This window comes from Aquarana catesbeiana, linkage group LG01, assembly GCF_042186555.1.
Source record: "Aquarana catesbeiana isolate 2022-GZ linkage group LG01, ASM4218655v1, whole genome shotgun sequence".
Lineage (NCBI taxonomy): Eukaryota > Metazoa > Chordata > Amphibia > Anura > Ranidae > Aquarana > Aquarana catesbeiana.
The window spans coordinates 873,771,343-873,789,087 of NC_133324.1; the positions used below are offsets into that span (position 1 = coordinate 873,771,343).

Genomic DNA, 17,745 nt, shown 5'->3' on the forward strand with positions numbered 1-17,745 from the left:
GTTTGGGGACCTGGGTCCTGCCCCAGGGGACATGGTGGGCACAGTGACTGCGTATCAATGCAAAAGAACTTTCACAAACGGCCGTTTTTTCAGGTGCAATGATTTTTTAATGCTTAAAGTGAAACAATGAAAATTAAATATTCCTTTAAATATCGTGCCTAGGGAGTGTCCTTAGTATGCCTGTAAAGTGTCTCAGTTTACCTGTGTTCAGAACAATACCACAGCAAAATTACCTTTCTAAAGGAAAACTTAAAACTCTGATCGCGGCTGTAATGAATTGTCGGGTGTCGGCAATATAGATAAAACTCATTGAAAAAAATGGCATAGGTTCCCCCCCAGTCCATTACCAGGCCCTTTGGGTCTGGTATGAATATTAAGGGGAACCCCAAACCAAAATTTTAAAAAAAATTTGCGTGGGGGTCCCCCCAAAATCCATACCAGGCCCTTCAGGTCTGGTATGGATATTAAAGTGAATCCTGCACCAAATTTAAAATAAAAATAGTGTAGGGGTCCCCCTAAAATCCATACCGAACACGCAATCTGGCAGGCCGCAAGAAAAGAGGGGGGACGAGAGAGCGCCCCCCTCCTGAACCGTACCAGGCCACCGTACCAGGCCCTCAACATAGGGGGATTCTTTGGAGTCACCCCCAAAGCACCTTATCCCCATGTTGATGGGGACAAGGGCCTCATCCCCACAACCCTTGCCCGGTGGTTGTGGGGGTCTGTGGGCAGGGGGCTTATCGGAATCCGGAAGCCCCCTTTAACAAGTGGGCCCCCAGATCCCGGCCCTCCTATCTGAATTGCTAACGGGTACATTGTACCCCTACCAATTCACAAAAAAAGTGTCAAAAATAGTAAAAATGACAGGAGACACATTGGGACAAGTTCTTTATTAAAAAATAAAAAAATAAAAATGTCCCGCAATGTCAGGGCCGATCCTAGGGTCACAGGCACCTGGATGCAGAAATATTTATGGCGCCCTCACATGGGCGTGGTCATTTTACTAACTCCTCCCCTTTACTAATGTTTTTATGGCAACAACTCCACCTCTCCATCTGTAAGCCCCACCACTTTGTTTTATGGCACAGTGGCAGCGTTTGATGGGCACAGTGGCAGCATTTGATGGGCACAGTGGCAGAGTTTGATGGGCACAGTGGCTGCATTTGATGGGCACAGTGGCTGCTTTTAGGCGGGGCACAGTGGCTGCATTTGATGGGCACAGTGGCTACGTTTGATGGGCATAGTAGCTGCTTTTAATGGGCACAGTGGCTGCGTTTGATGGGCACAGTGGCTGCGTTTGGTGGGCACAGTGGCTGCATTTGGTGGGCACAGTGGCTGCGTTTGATGGGCACAGTGGCTGCGTTTGATGGGCACAGTGGCAGCGTTTGATGTGCACAGTGGCAGCGTTTGATGTGCACAGTGGCTGTGTTTGATAGGCACAGTGGCTGTGTTTGATGGGCACAGTAGCTGTGTTTGATGGGCACAGTGGCACTGCGTTTGATGGGCACAGTGGCACTGCATTTGATGGGCACAGTGGCACTGCGTTTGATGGGCACAGTGGCAGCTTTTGATGGGCACGGTGGACGTTTGATGGGCACAGTGGCAACTTTTGATGGGCACATTCTAGGAAGTGAAGAGAGCAACCAGTGCAGTCAGCTTCTCAGCACTCCTCTTCTGTAAGCAGTTTACAGCGCTGGGGCTGCAATGTAGATCCATCTCACGCCGCCCGACGGACCGGAAAAAGCAACACCATGTGATGTCAGAGGAAGGTGGGGTCACTCGTTTATGTCACCAGGTGGTGACGCTGTCAGCTATATAACAGCTGTCAACGAGAAGAAGCGTCACCCAGTGGGAGCCTCCCATGGAGGTGGGGCTGTTGCGTTTTTTTTCTTTTTTTGGTCCATCGGGCGGCGTGAGATGGATCTACATCGCGGGACATTTTTATTTTTTTATTTTTTAATAAAGGATTTGTCCCAAAGTGTCTCCTGTAATTTTTACTACATTTGACACTTTTTTTTGTGAATTGGTAGGGGTACAATGTACCGTTACCAATTCAGATGGGGGGGGCGGGATCTGCGGGTCTCCTTGTTAAAGGGGGCTTCCAGATTCCGATAAGCCCCCCCGCCCGCAGACCCCCACAGCCACTGGGCAAGGGTTGTGGGGATGAGGCCCTTGTCCCCATCAACATGGGGACAAGGTGCTTTGGGGTCAGACCCCAAAGCACCCTCCCCATGTTAAGAACATGTGGCCTGGTACGGTTCAGGAGGGGGGTGCTCTCTCGCCCCCCTCTTTTCCTGCAGCCTACCAGGTTGCGTGCTCAGGTAAGGGTCTGGTGTGGATTTTGGGGGGACCCCTATGCCATTTTCTAAAAAATTTGCCACAGGGTTCCCCTTAATATTCATACCAGACCCAAAGGGCCTGGTAATGGACTGCGGGGGGAACTCATGCCGTTTTTTTGATGTTTATCTATATTGCCAAGACCCAACAATTCATTACAGCTGCAAGCAGTTTTAAATTACTTTTTTTTCCTTTGGAAATGTCATTTTGCTGTGTCTAAACAGGGGAAAATTGCGCCACTTTACAGACATACTATAGACACCCCCCAGGCATGATATTTAAAGGAATATTTCATTTTTATTGTTTCACTTTAAGCATTATTAAAATCACTGCTCCCGAAAAAATGGCCATTTTTAAAACTTTTTTTGCATTGATATATGTCCCCTGGGGCAGAACCCGGGTCCCTAAACACTTTTTATGGCAATAACTTGCATATAAGCTTTTAAAATTAGCACTTTTGATTTTTCATGTTCGTGTCTCATAGACTAAAGCCTCATACACACAATCGGATTTTCCACAGACAAAACCGCAGACTTTAGTCCAAAGGGCGTTGGCCAGGAACTTGTCTTTCATACAAACGGCAAGGAATTGTCGGCCAACAAACACGAACGTAGTGATGTACTACGTAGTTTTTCATCTCTTTAGTGCCACCCTTTGGGCTCCTTCTGCTAATTTTGTGTTAGTAGAAGTTTGGTGAGTGTTGATTCCCGCTTTTCATTTCGCGTTTTTCAGTTTGCGCTTTTCAGTTCGCGCTTTTCAGTTCGTTTCTGAACAGGCGTTCATCAACCAGCCATGTTGTGGAATCGGAGGAAATAACGTGTTATTTATTATTGGGTTTGGAGTTATTGCTTTGACCCAAGTCCAGTCCAGGAACAGGAGGAGGAGGAGTTCTTGGACCAAAAATTGGTTGCTTTATTAATTGTGACCAATTATGTCATATGCCTTTGCTGCGGGAGTTCCAGGAGTATAATCTGGATGATTTTTGGAATGAAGGGCCCCTGCTTTCACCAACTCTTGGCATTGTTGACCCCTATATTAACCTCCCTGGTGGTATGATTATTTCAGATTTTAGGTGCTGAAAACAGTACCATTATTTTGCATGGAAATTGGGCGTTTTATATTGTAGGCCTGTAATTCTTAGGAATAACTCACTTAAATCTGTCTAAACCAGAGTCTAGTAGACATCTCAGGTATGATAAAGTTTGAAACACAAAATCATAAATTATAATATAATAAATAACTATAAATAATAACAAATAATAATAAAATAATAATAATAATACTTTTTATTCAATAAATTTTAGTAAATAATATAATCAAAAACACTGACATTTTTTTTGGCCAAACAAGGGTCCAATATTAGTAGTCATATTGCTTCAGTAAACGTCCCGGGTATGGAAAATTTTAAAACATGGTACAGCACAAAGTCCGACGTCACAGTCAGGACAGAAGAAACTGGTTTCTTTTCTGATTTTCCTTCCAGTGTCGTCACGCTTAGAGCAGCAAACCACACACATCCATGTGGGTGCTGATTTCTTTTCCGTTGGTGGAATGCGGTCCATAAAGTGACAACCAGTCAGGCGTTCCGGGTTCACAACGCCACCAGCACGATGTCCAGATATATTTATAGCTGTTGGTGTTTGGTGCTTGAGAAATATAAGTAACTTTCCAAACAAAGTCCGCATGAACCACATGCTTGTCACTCTTTTTTTTTTTAGAAAAATTAAGGCATTCCACAGGCACTGTTCAAAAAGATGCCTGAAGATTTTTTTGTTGCTTTCTCTGGCTGGATAAAAAGTCATGGCCTGGTCAGCTCTGTCAACACCTCCCATGGTGGTGTTGTAGTCCATCACGACTTGTGGTTTCATTACGTCTTTTCCACCTTTTGTGTGTACCATGACAGTAGAGGTGTTGTGAATAGTACTCATTAGGCACACATCTTTTTTGTCACACCATCTCAGTGCCATCATTTTGCCTTTCTGCCAGGCAACTATTTCTCCTGCCTTGAGTTTTTTATTGTCAAAGGTTGGCGGCATGTCATGCCGGTTAACTCTAACGGTCCCATATGCATCCATCTTGTGCTGTAGAAGGAACTCATAGAGTTTTGGAGAAGTGTAAAAGTTATTTGTGGTTACACAGTAGCTCTGATTCAGCAATGGCTCAATCAAAGTAAGAATGGAAGCGGTTGCCCATAATTACTGAATCTTTCGTTGAATTTGGTTCCTTTCCCGGTGTAAAGGACCGAATTCCATATGTAACCAGTGCTGGATTCACAGAGCATGAATGATTTTATGCCAAATCGTGCTCTCTTAGATGCGAGTCTTCCTTTGTAGGCCATTAGACTTTTGTCAATACTGATGTCTCTATCTGGTACATAGGTCTGCTGGAAATTTTTCTGAATAATTTGATATACCTTCCAAATCTTTTTCAGTTCGACATGACCATGCCAAAAAAAGGAGTGGCTAGTAATTTGTTGGTTGTCCAATACCACTTCTGCAGGGGTTTCCCCACCACTCCCTGAAGAATTATGAGGCCCAGAAACTTCCAGATGTCCTCTTTGGTCACTGGTTCCCACTTTCTGCTCCTTGCAAACCTCTGATGCGTAGCAGCTTGTTGCTCCTGGTACCGATTTGTCTCTGTAACAATTTTTTCTGTAAACTCATCGGTCAAAAAGAGTTGGAGGTATGCCAAGGGGTTGTCATCTTCAACCTCCACTTTGATACCGGGTGCTCCAGTAAACGGGAATCTTGGGGGCATTGCGTGCTCCGTACCACAGTCAATCGAGCACCAAGTCCGCACATCACTGGGCCCAGTCGCAGGATCATCGCTCAAATTGCTTTCCGTGCCTGATGACGAACTTCCCCATGAATCACTATCACTCAATTCTGCAAGCGATTCTGTATCACTGTCGCTGTTTTCCAGCAGGTCATATGCCGCTTTTGAGGTAGAGGCATGCTTTTTTGATGCCATGGTGTCTGCAGTTTCCAGACAGAAAATACAGTAAAACTGCAGGCAAGGGCACTTTATAAAGCATTGGGAGGCAAACTAAGGTCAATTTAATTTTATTTAGTAATGTAATCCAATAGGATTACAATGTATCATTGTGTTTGTGCTTTATACTATTTGAATTTGCCACTGGTTCCACTCCCCTGCGTCGCGACCTTAAAAACTTTGGGATAATGGTGTTGTGGTAACTTGCACCAAAATAAAAAATAACAAGCATAATAATATTATTCTTGATATCACTAGAAAATAAAAGCCTTTGAAAATTTGTTTGCAATAACTCCATCAGTATCACCAGCAAAGCTGCTTCATTATTACCCCATTAAAGAACAAGAGAATATGCGCTGCATTTCGAGACTTCATAATTTGCCACGTCACGAATGTTAGTTCTCCATTACGAACTAGTTTACAAGACTGACCGCTTCTGGCTCGTCCTTGCTTCCGAGCATGTGTGTTTGTACTTTGGACTTTTGTCTGACGAACTTGTGTACACACGCTCGGAAAATCCGACAACAGACATTTGTCCGTGGAAAATTTGAAAGCCTGCCATCCAACATTTTTACGCGGAAAATCCCACAACAATTGTCCGATGGAGTGTACAAATGGTCGGATTTTCTGCCAACAGCCTGTCATCACACATTTCACCTCGGAAAATCCGATCGTGTGTACGAGGCTTTAGTCTAAATTTTTTGTCTGTTCGCAAGTTCTGGTGAGAACCGAACCGGGGGTTTTTCGGCTCATCCTTAGTGGCTAGGAGAGAAAATATGAAACCAGGACAAGATGATCGGATCGTCCAGTAATAAGGGTAACAAGAGATGTCTTTCTGACTGCTGTTAGCCGGCATTTTTAAAAGTTTTCACTGGATGACAGGAAGGATACTGTGGGTCCTAGTTACAGGAGTGAGCTAGGCCTATGTTTAAATGGCTGAACCAGTGCCATGAAGGAGCTTGTTGATAGATCTTGAAGATACTTACAAAAGCAGTGAAATGAGAGTAAACAGTAACACTTGCTACTAGTTAACGACTGGAGATCTGCAAATAGGACAGACAAGGAAAACAGAGACTTGAATAAACAATGAAAGTGAGGACTACAGTTTTTAGTATAGCCTTATAGACTAATATAGGGTTAAGTTTGATCCAGCCTCGGAGCAATGCATATTAATATATCAGCATTGAAATCAGTGTGCAAAACTGTGTTGTAAGATTATGTGGGGCAACGTTATCTAGAAATTTTTATTTGTGGTGGTGATGGTGCTCTTTTATGAATTTTGCCGACTTTGACAGTAGCAATAATATTTTTACTGTATATTTTCTAGTATTATTTGGAATTTGGTGTTTTGGGTTTCCCTATTACTGGTTTCTTCTTACTGTTCTGAACCAGTATTAGGTCTGAGTTACTTGAATTACAGTCATACAGCGTTTGCTGCTTAGTATGGATATTATCTTTGCATTCTCGGTTGTAAGGGAGACCTTGAATACCCCATTATCTTTTGATGAGCTGCTATCCAGGCTAGAAGAACCTTAATTTAAAAACTTGTAAATTCCTTCATTACATGATTCACGTTATTGTGTCCATATATGAAGATCTACAGTATCTCACAAACGTGAGTACACCCCTCACATTTTTGTAAATATTTTATTATATCTTTTCATGTGACAACACTGCTACAGTGTAAAGTAGCTGGTGGATGTTAGAGACCTTGCACTCCTCCACCTTCCATTTGAGGATACCCCACAGATGCTCAATAGGGTTTAGGTCTGGAGACATGCTTGGCCAGTCCATCACCTTTACGCTCAGCTTCTTTAGCAAGGAAGTTGTCATCTTGGAGGTGTGTTTGGGGTCGTTATATTGGAATACTGCCCTGCGGCCCAGTCTCCTAAGGGAGGGGATCATGCTCTGCTTCAGTATGTCACAGTACATGTTGGCATTCATGGTTCCCTCAATCAACTGTAGCTCCCCAGTGCCGGCAGCACTCTTGCAGCCCCAGACCATACCACTCTCACTGCCATGCTTGACTGTAGGCAAGACACACTTGTTTTTGTACTCCTCACCTGGTTGCCGCAACACACGCTTGACACCATTTGAACCAAATAAGTTTATCTTGGTCTCATTAGACCACAGGACATGGTTCCAGTAATCCATGTCCTTAGTCTGCTTGTCTTCAGCAAACTGTTTGCGGGCTTTATTGTGCATCATCTTTAGAAGAGGCTTCCTTCTGAGACGACAGCTATGCAGACCAATTTGATGCAGTGTATGGCATATGGTCTGAGCACTGATAGGCTGACCCCCTACCCCTTCAACCTCTGCAGCAATGCTGGCAGCACTCATGCGTCTATTTCCCAAAGACAACCTCTGGATATGAAGCTAAGCACGTGCACTCAACTTCTTTGGTCGACCATGGCAAGGCTTGTTCTGAGTGGAACATGTTCTGTTAAACCACTGTATGGTCTTGGCCATCATGCTACAGCTCAGTTTCAGGGTCTTGGCAATCTTCTTATAGCCTAGGCCATATTTATGTAAAGCAACAATTCTTTTTTTCAGATCCTCAGAGTTTTTTGCCATGAGGTGCCATGTTAAACTTCCAGTGACCAGTATTAGAGAGTGAGAGTGATAACACCAAATTTAACACACCTGCTCCCCATTCACACCTGACCTGAACACTAACAAGTCACATGACACCGGTGAAGGAAAATGGCTAATTGGGCCCAATTTAAACATTTTCACTTAGGGGTGTACTCACTTTTGTTGCCAGCGGTTTAGACATTAATGGCTGTGTGTTGAGTTATTTTTAGGGGACAGCAAATTTACACTGTTATACAAGCTGTACACTCACTACTTTACATTGTAGCAAAGTGTCATTTCTTTAGTGTTGTCACATAAAAATATATAATAAAATATTTACAAAAATGTGAGGGGTGTACTCACTTTTGTGAGATACTGTAGCTATTAATTTATTAGATTAGTTTAGGTTAATAATCCTACACTAATTAACTCAAGCCATTTGTGGAGAAGAGCTTTGTATACTCACACATTAACTTGTTGCTATGCAGCTGCACGTTCTTGTCTCCACTGTATTGTAAAAAAAAAAAAAAAATTCTGTATTCATTTTAGCATGATAAGTATAAGGTGGATAATTGAAAGAGTTTGACATCACTTACGCCCCATACACACTATTAGATTTTCTGCAGATTTTTGTCTTCAGATTTACCAAAACCATGTAGTGCAAGGGCCTGACTGATTGCATACAAATTGAAACTCTTAAGGTTTGACCTCATATTATATGGTTTTGGTAAATCTGAAGACAAAAATCTGCAGAAAATCTAATAGTGTGTATGGGGTCTAAAGGCCCGGTCACACGGTCAGTTAAATTTCGTCCGATGAACGATCTGCCAATTTTCTGATTGTTAGTATGCTGCTTTTGACAGCCGATTATGAATTTTTGGCAGACAAAAACTGGATGTGCAGGCTCCAAAATGTTTGTCTAATGTGACCACAACGTTCGATTTTCTTTTCATTAGTACGGTTTTCTGCCAAAAAAAAAATCTGAAGAGCAAGACTAGGCATGCTCAGAAATGAAAGAACACATAAAAAACAATTCAACACCTTATGTCACTTATAACGTTGAATTCTGTCGGTCGAAAATTTTCTGATGGTTAGTACCCTCTTCACTTCCGATTTGGGACTATCATCCAACAAAAACTGATCAAAATTGATCCAATAATCTGTCCGTGTTTACAAGGCTTTAGATTGATGTTTTCTAAGTGTATGTAAAGCCAGAACTGTTTGTTTCTTTGTTTTGGATAGATTCTAGAAAGGTAAGGAACTCTGTCAAACTTTATTGATGATTGTGTCCTCTTTTGGGGGATTTGTCATCATTCCTATTGCGTCATTGTCTCGGGTATAGAAACTAATGGGAAATCCAAAATTTTTGAGTTGACATAGGAACAGAAGGTGAGAGGAAATCCTCAAATGGGGAAACCTGTTTTGCTGACAACTTCCCTTACTTCCTGTTGTGGCTTTTGGACAGGTAATAGAGATCTCTCGAAATTAACAAAAATTAAAACCAAGATTATTAACTAGCGGCATATTATATTATTATATAGGATTTATATAGCGCCAATAGTTTACGCAGCGCTTGGTATATATTACTCTATTAAACTTAGATAGATAAACCTGTCCCACCATACTGTCCCAGAACCTAACTATCTACAGCTGCTGGATAAATGAGCAAACAGCATGGAACTGCAAAAGTCACTCCAGATTAGCTCATGTTTTAATAAAGCCACAATATACTGTACAGAACTTCTTCAGTGCGAAGAGGTCTGGACTGAACAGAAATAGTGACCATTGTACAATATGCTATAAACTGAAAACATAAATGTAAATGTCCAATGTTTGTGAACTCTTTTTTTATATTGCAGAAAAAGAACACTACTCATCAACAATTTGTTTGCCATAGCAGCAGCATTACTGATGTCATTAGCAAACTTAGCAAGCTTTCCTGAAATGGTCATCATTGGTCGCTTTGTTATGGGAGTGGATGGAGGTAGTTTCCTTCCATTTATTCTAGATTTTATTTATTGTGTATAAGCTAATTAAACTACATAATACATTCTTTAAGAAATCACCCACGCACTTCACAAAGGTTGTATGCAATGCTCAACATTGCAAGAACCATCGTGTCCTAACAATGAAGTTAATAATACAAAATGCTCGTTCAGTAATTAGCCTAGCTGTGAGTCCAATGCCAGGTTTTGGTGCATATTTATAAAGAGGTGAATGTGACATTCACTGGGCATGTAACACTTACTAAATGTATGCAATATAAATACTGAATATGAATAATAATAATTAAAAAAAGCACATTCACAGGGAAGATTCACATTCAGATTCCTCAAATTGAGCAGCATTTACTGGTATTCAACATTATTCTTCAGCAGGGCATGGACAGTTCATGTCAAGGCATGATTTTTTATTTTTTTTTGTAACTTCAAGGTTTTTAATAGAAAGGATACCTGTCTCCATCCATTGCAACAAAAATGTTCCCATTATATTGTATGTGCATTTTATCTGTAAAAAACGGCAACAACCAGATATTCAAAAGCTCTGAGATCGTTGCTGAGTGCTGTCAAATTGGATGTGATGGCAGCAGCCTCAACAGTCTCAAGAAGGACGGAGGAGCTTAGCCAGCACAGAGAGTAATTAGACACTCCCAGAGGAGCAGAGGGCTATGGGGTGCAAGGAAAGGAGGGGTCTGTGCTAGAGAATTGACTCTTCCTGGAGTAGTCACATTTTCTAGCAAGTTCAAAGACACATTGTAAGTGAATACACGATTTACACACATAAGCATTTAAATAATATTTCAGTGTTTTTACCTGTATTTTTCTAAGTTGATGTTAAGGTCTCTTTAAACATAAGGTTTGTTATTTTAACAGGCTTGGCGAATTGATCCTATTTAGTGTTAAATTATTATATGTGGTAGTTTTTGTAAAACAGCCAAATCAATACTTCTACACAGATAATGACAGTGCTATACAGTAAAAAATACGCTGAAAGCAGTAAAATGGTGGCTGTCAGCTCATGAGGTATAGGGAACCTTCACTGTTGCCCTTGACATCACATGAATTATGAAAACAGAATTCACAATGCTCCAGAAGACATGCTACATAATGCTACAGAAGTCAGAGACATGTTACATGAGCCTGCTAGAGATCACTAACATTACAGCCTGTTTACAAAATCAGTACTATCACTGCTTTTTATTGGAGTCCAAGGGCCACGTGGCAATAACCATGGGGTTAAGCCTGGTACACATTGGCCGAATGTCGAACGGCATTGGCCGGTTCAATAGAAACCAGCCCATGTGTACTTGAGTCTGTCTGACACAAGCCGGCCATTCGTCCGGCTTCTGTAGAAGGGGCATGACCAAAAAATGTCTGCCGATCAGCTCCTGATTAGTGCTCTCAGCCAATAGCTGAGAGCACTGACCCTGGGTGTTCTGGTAGGGCCGTCCCCCTGTCAGAACATTATAGAACAGCAGGGGAGATAGACAGATAGTTAGTTAGTACAGTGGCTCCTCTTGAACACAGTACAGACAATCAGACTGTATGATGATTCAGAATATTCTGCAAGCTGCTCATTTTATAAAGATTCACTGCATGTTCACTAAACATTTGCCCAAAAATGCTACTGTGTAAATGCAATATTCACCTCAAATACACCAGCTTAAACATACACAAAACTATCGTGAGGATTGTTGATGAATATCCTGGAATTGTCTATCTGGGTGAATGAGCCTGGAGTTATAAATATATCTTCCCATGACTACACAAAATGTCCATCAGATGACCTTACTGGTATGAAAAAGAACAACATGTTGGCTGAACAGAAAAAAAACCAAAAATTTTTTCAAGACATTAAAAGCCAACTCCAGCCCAAACCATTGCTTTGACTTTTAAAGGGTTATCATCGTAGTTAAGTTTTGGTTGTTGTCTCTATATCTGTTGGGTTGATTTTCTCTCATTTTAAGGTGTCAGAAAAGGAAGTCAGGCTAAATTCCTTCAACATGGAGATGAGCAGCACCAAAAAAAATAGTTTTTCCTAATCGTACATTACAAGACACAGGATGAGTATTTAGGAACATTGAATTATGCAGCTGCCTTTCAGGGGACTGGGTACTGGCAAACAAAGCTGTAAGGACAGCCCAGTAGGACCCCTCCTATTCCCAAAATGCCTTAGTTGTTTTTAGTGTTCATAGGAGAACAAATGTCTTCTCTCTGCTCTAAGAAAAGCAAATATTCTTATTTTTTAAAACACTTTCATGTGCTAAAGAGAGATAATGTTGTTTTGAGGCCTAATGTCTCCTGTCTTCCCAAGGTGTTTTCTTCCTTCCACCTTAACCAGGACATTGTTCTTGCATCCCTATGCCTTGCTCCACATCTTCCGAAGGAGATTTTCCTCCACTGTCTGGATGTGTTACACACTGTTCAATTGTATCTGTCAGCTAAAGCTTCATTTAGACAGTCTGACACTTTCTTTGTCATTCCTGTGAGTCCAGCAGAGGAGGTTGATTTGTCAGCCTACAGACGTCAACGTGGTCCCACCTTTCCATGTCAAAGCACACTCCAGTAGAACAGCTAGTGCTTCATTGGCTTTTAGCAATGAGGGATCTGTTCTCAGGTTTTCAAAGCTGCCATCTGGTCTGTTCTGTTGTTTGTTAAAATTTACCAGGTGGGTGTTAAGACCTCATGTGATACCAGCTTTGGTTGTAAGGTTCTTAAAACAGCTCTGTAAGCTCTACTGAACCCCTTCTGTTGACTTTTTGGTTTATGTGGGCCTCTTAGCTTTGTTGCCCACCCCCTAGTTGATCTGGGTGCCCTAAAGTACCTAGATACTCATCTTGTGTCTTGAAATGTATGGTTAGGAAAATAGGATATTGTAATGAAACTTATGAATAATGATGATGTTGCGCACAATACAACAATACCGTGTGATACTAAACAATATATAACATGATCTACATAAATACATACATAGGTAAATACATGAACAAATATGTTGATAGTACTTCTAAATGTCCATAAATCTCAAGTGCCAATAAAGTGACTGATAAGGTAAATAAAAATGTGTAAAAAAGACTCATGAATCCATGTGCAACTAAACTAAAAGTGCTCTTCTTGCACATTCCAAACGGGGAATAACAGTGATTGGTGTCTCTTCTTATAGTGTATGCGACACCTCAGTGCTCACAGGCCTCTCACCTTACTGCAGTAAGGTAACAGCATTAGGTATAGATATCTCTCATAGGGCATCCTTGTGCCTCCTCTTATCTTAAGGAAATTCTGTGTGATGAACGCTGCTGACGATACACTGCTGACGATACACGTCAGGATTGGGCGACAGGTAGACTGGAAGTGACGTAGGTATAGGAGCTCACTGCTCGTGGATTACATGCCTTACTTAACTGTTTTAAATGTCAGTAAAAATATGTTTTTAATAAACTCTATTTAAGAAACTATATCACACTATTGGAGTCCCTTTGTTTATATACCACCACCACCGAGGAGACTAGGTGGATACCCCAGAATCACATCCAAGGAGGTATTGCTGTGTATACAGCTCCTAGGGCAACGTTCATCACAGAGAGATCCCTTAAGATAAGAGGAGGCAATTTAATCAGGAGATGTAATTTAATCTTAGTATAAATACAGCTGTTCTGTGAAGCCCTCAGAGGTTTGTTAGAGAACCTTAGTGAACAAACCGGATTTTGAAGGCCAAGGAACACACGTGACAGGTCAAGGATAAAGTTGTGGAGTTTAAAGCAGGGTTAGGTTATAAAAAAAAATATCCCAAGATTTGAACATTTCACGGAGCACTGTTCAATCGATCATCTGAAAATGGAAAGAGTATGGCACAACTGCAAATCTACCAAGATATGGCCGTCCACTTAACCTGACGGGCTGGGCAAGGAGAGCATTAATCGTTGGAGCAGCCAAGTGGCCCATGGTAACTCTGGAGGGGCTGCAGAAATCCACAGCTCAGGTGAGAGAATCTGTCCACAGGACAAGTATTAGTCATGCACTCCACAAATCTGGCCTTTATGGAAGAGTGGCAAGAAGAAAGCCATTATTGAAAGAAAGAAGTCCCGTTTGCAGTTTGTGAGAAGCCATGTGGGGGACACAGCAAACGTGGAAGAATGTGCTCTGGTCAGATGAGACTACAATTGAACTTTTTGGCCTAAAAGCAACACGATATATGTGTCAGAAAACGTACACTGCACATCACCCTGAACGCACCATCAGGGAAGCTGGTCAGAGTTGATGGGAAGATGGAGCAAAATACAGGGCAATCTTAGAAGAAAACCTGTTAGAGTCTGCAGAAGACTTGAGACTGGGGCAGAAGTTCACCTACCAGCAGGACAAGGACCCTAAACATACAGCCAGAGCTACAATGGAATGGTTTAGATCAAAGCATATTCATGTGTTAGAATGGCCCAGTCAAAGTGCAGACCTAAATCCAATGCTGGTAGAGACATCCCCAAAAAGACTTGCAGCTGTAATTGCAACGAAAGGTGGTTCTACAAAGTATTGACTCGGAGGGGCTGAATACAAATGCACACCAGACTTTTCACATATTTATTTGTAAACAATTTTCAAAACAATTTATCATTTTCCTTCCACTTCACAATTATGTGCCACTTTGTTTTGGTCTATCGCATAAAATCTCGATAAAATACATTTACCTTTTTGGGTGTAACATGACAAAATGTGGAAAATTTTAAGGGGTATGAATACTTTTTCAAAGCACTGTACATGCTAGCCCTTCCCCTCTCCATCCAAAACTGTCCTCACATTGAAATCAAAGGTTGGTTCTACAAAACAGACTTGAAAGCAATAAAACATGTTTTTGTTATAGAAAAGAATGGTTCTACCATCCAAGTACTGAACAATACTAGATTTGGGTCACAAAAAACATTGTCATTCTTTTAAGCCTTCACTTATATATAGAAACCGTTTTTAAATCTACTTTCAAACTTCAGAGGCTTTCACGGAATGACTACATGGGGCAATAAACAGTGCTTTTACACATTGTAATGCAATGCTGTGTCGCTTCAATACTGGGAGATTGCTGTGATTGTCTCTATTCTTCTGAACCTGTTCAAAACAGCCAAATTATCCCAGTCAGGGTGCATTATTCTTTTACAAAACATGCCATCGTTTAGTTGAAATTATAGTAGCTGCTTCTTTTTAGTTTTTCACTCAATTTTATTATTTTTAATATGTTCATGTGGGAAGCATTGCTTCATTATGCTGCCAAGCTTCCAATGTGATGTTCCTGCAGATCTTTAAATAATGTCTAATATTACTTTAAGAACATTAAAAAACTTTCTAGTACAGTTTGTGGCTCTTTGTTTATTTTGGTTGCACATATCCATTTTAATACTTTTCCATTAGGACAAAAAACTGCCTCATAATTATTTAGTCTACATAAAAATATTTAATATCCCCCCAAACCTAAATATCTTGAATTGTAAATATATGAATGGGAAGATCTGGAATAAGAGCAGTAAAGGGGTATATTTAAATGGCAATTTTTAAATGATAACTACCTCACAAGGGTAGCTGGCATAGTTAAATATTAAAATATATACCTTCATGTCTTCCCCCCAAGTTCTTCAATGTGCAGCCCTGTGTGGTATTGTTAGATTTTTTTTCAGGTAACGCATAACTTTGCAGAAACACCTTCTATTGGTGAGATGTGTTCAAATTAAAAAGTCCTTTCATTCAAGCATAAAAATATGAAATATGTTTAATAAATTAGCAAATGATTACAGGATAAATATTATAATGCAGGATATAAAATAATGTGAAAAAGTATAATTATGTTGTTAAAATAAAGTTTCTTTGTTAAAATTTTGTATACATAGGTGTGTTTGTAAGGCTTCATTAAGGGCCCTTCCACATTGATCAGTTTTTCTTCCATTTTTGCGTTACAAAAAGTAGAAGAAAAATGCATGACCATTAAATCCTATGGAACTCTTCACACTAGTCAGTTTCTGGTCAATTGTGTTTTTAAAAGTCCTCCATGCTGCATCTTTGCTGCTTGTTTGGCGCGGTAAAAAAACTTGTACCAAAAACACACATCCTGATTGAAATGAATGGAAAATGCATAAAAAACTAGGCAAAAACGCATCCAAGGCACCCACAGTTGCATTTTTTGGTGCTGTTTTGAGTCACATGTCCATTTTTCACAGGTGCAGCAGGATGTCATGCAACCACAAAACACAGCGGAAACATGGAAAAATCATGGCAAAAATGCATATGTGTTTTTACCACATTTTGCAACAGAACAGTGTAAAAGCAAGCTTAGACGTATGGTTGGGGAGCCCCAAAAATGCAAGTTTGAGCAGCATTTTTGCCATCCCTTAAGCTGCAATAGGTAGCGGATGAAGGTGTTTACATGCAATTGTTACAATTCTTCACCTCACGCCCACAGCAAAAATTACCCGAGATGTAGCAATGTAGCTTGCCGCCAACCGAACACTACACACACGCGTCCATGTGCAATGCATGTGGTTAGGGTGTGTTTGTCGGCTAAAATGGGGTTAAAACTTGCAGTGAGGAGGTGTCACATTGCTTCCTCACTCCCTGTCAGTAGCCTCTAATGCGCGTACCAAACGCAGATCGGGCTTCAAAGTTTCAAAAATGTACAGCTCTGTTCCCTCCTCATGAAGGGTCTAGCCTGAGTTAAGTCTAGATAGAAGAATGTTTTACTTTTGAAACCCCTCTCTTAGTATGGGCTGCTGGCCTTTTCTCTTGCATCGTACACATTTTGATACATACAGTGCCATGAAAAAGTATTTATAGCACCCTGGAGCTTAGGCAGGGAGCTCCTCACAAATGTACTCACCAGGAGTAGTTATCCTGGTCGATTGATAAAGATCCATTGATTTCTCCCTAAATTTGGCCTTGTTGCACTTTTCTCTTCTACCACTAGGTGGCTGGGTACTTGGTGGTACCAGATATGAAGAGGGCAACCCAAAGTCAGGTTATGGGTATATGGGGTATCTCAGCCAATGGGCAGGGGTTTTCTTGAACCCATTGGCCTACCTATATATTTGGGTGGAGTCAGGTGATCGGATGTTCTGTGCCACCTGGATGGCTGTCTGGGTGGACCTGTGTCATACGCCCCAGGCTTCTAGGCTGGAGATTGGGCCTATCCGGGGGGCATCTGGCTGCCAGACTGTGTGAGGCCCTATCCAGAAGTAAGATAGCAGCGCAGGGTTGGGACTGTGGCTTGCAGTCCAACCAGAAGTGACGGTTCTGCCGGCTGGAGAACCTGTCCTGGACGGACGTGGAAGGGAGGCTGTGACCACTAAGGGGCCAACCACCTTTACCAGGGACCACAGTGAGTAACTGAAGCAAGTACCAAGGCAGCATTCTCACCGAACGGGCACGGTGGAGAATCGGGAAACTTAAGGCGGTGATCAAGTCAGGGACCCAACCAGTGGAGGTGACGCTTGCAGAGCAGCCTTGTGTGTCAAGCCATGGACCGAGCTGGTCAGCGGGGGTGAAGCTTGAGAAGTATCTGAAGTGTCAAGCTAGGGACCCAGCAGGGAAGCATGGATGACGCTTGAGGGGGATACCACCGCAAAGATTAGAGGAGCTCAAGGGATTTAGAGTCAGTGAATCAGTGGGTGTAGTGAGAGACTGGGAGCTCAGTGTTGAAGAACTACAAGAAGCAGTTGTAGTGAAGCTGAAGGAACTGTTCCGTTTGTGTTAGGAACTGTTAAAGACTGTTGCCATAGGATACAGCATTCCTGCACGTGCAGATTTGGTGCCTTCCCTGTACGGCTGTCCTCCTATTGAAGTCACAGAGTCTGCTAATTGAATCTGCAACTACTTA

General features: G+C 41.6%; 1 protein-coding gene across 2 annotated transcripts in view; it reads left to right on the forward strand.

The window, feature by feature from the left end:
• SLC2A9 (solute carrier family 2 member 9) overlaps positions 1 to 17,745 on the forward strand; it is a 689,875-nt gene that overhangs the window by 146,534 nt on the left and 525,596 nt on the right. For both annotated transcript variants that reach the window (XM_073610132.1, XM_073610123.1), the window contains exon 5: positions 9,762 to 9,886. In XM_073610132.1, the coding sequence (XP_073466233.1) occupies positions 9,762 to 9,886 (125 nt within the window). The remainder of the gene's footprint in view (positions 1 to 9,761; positions 9,887 to 17,745) is intronic.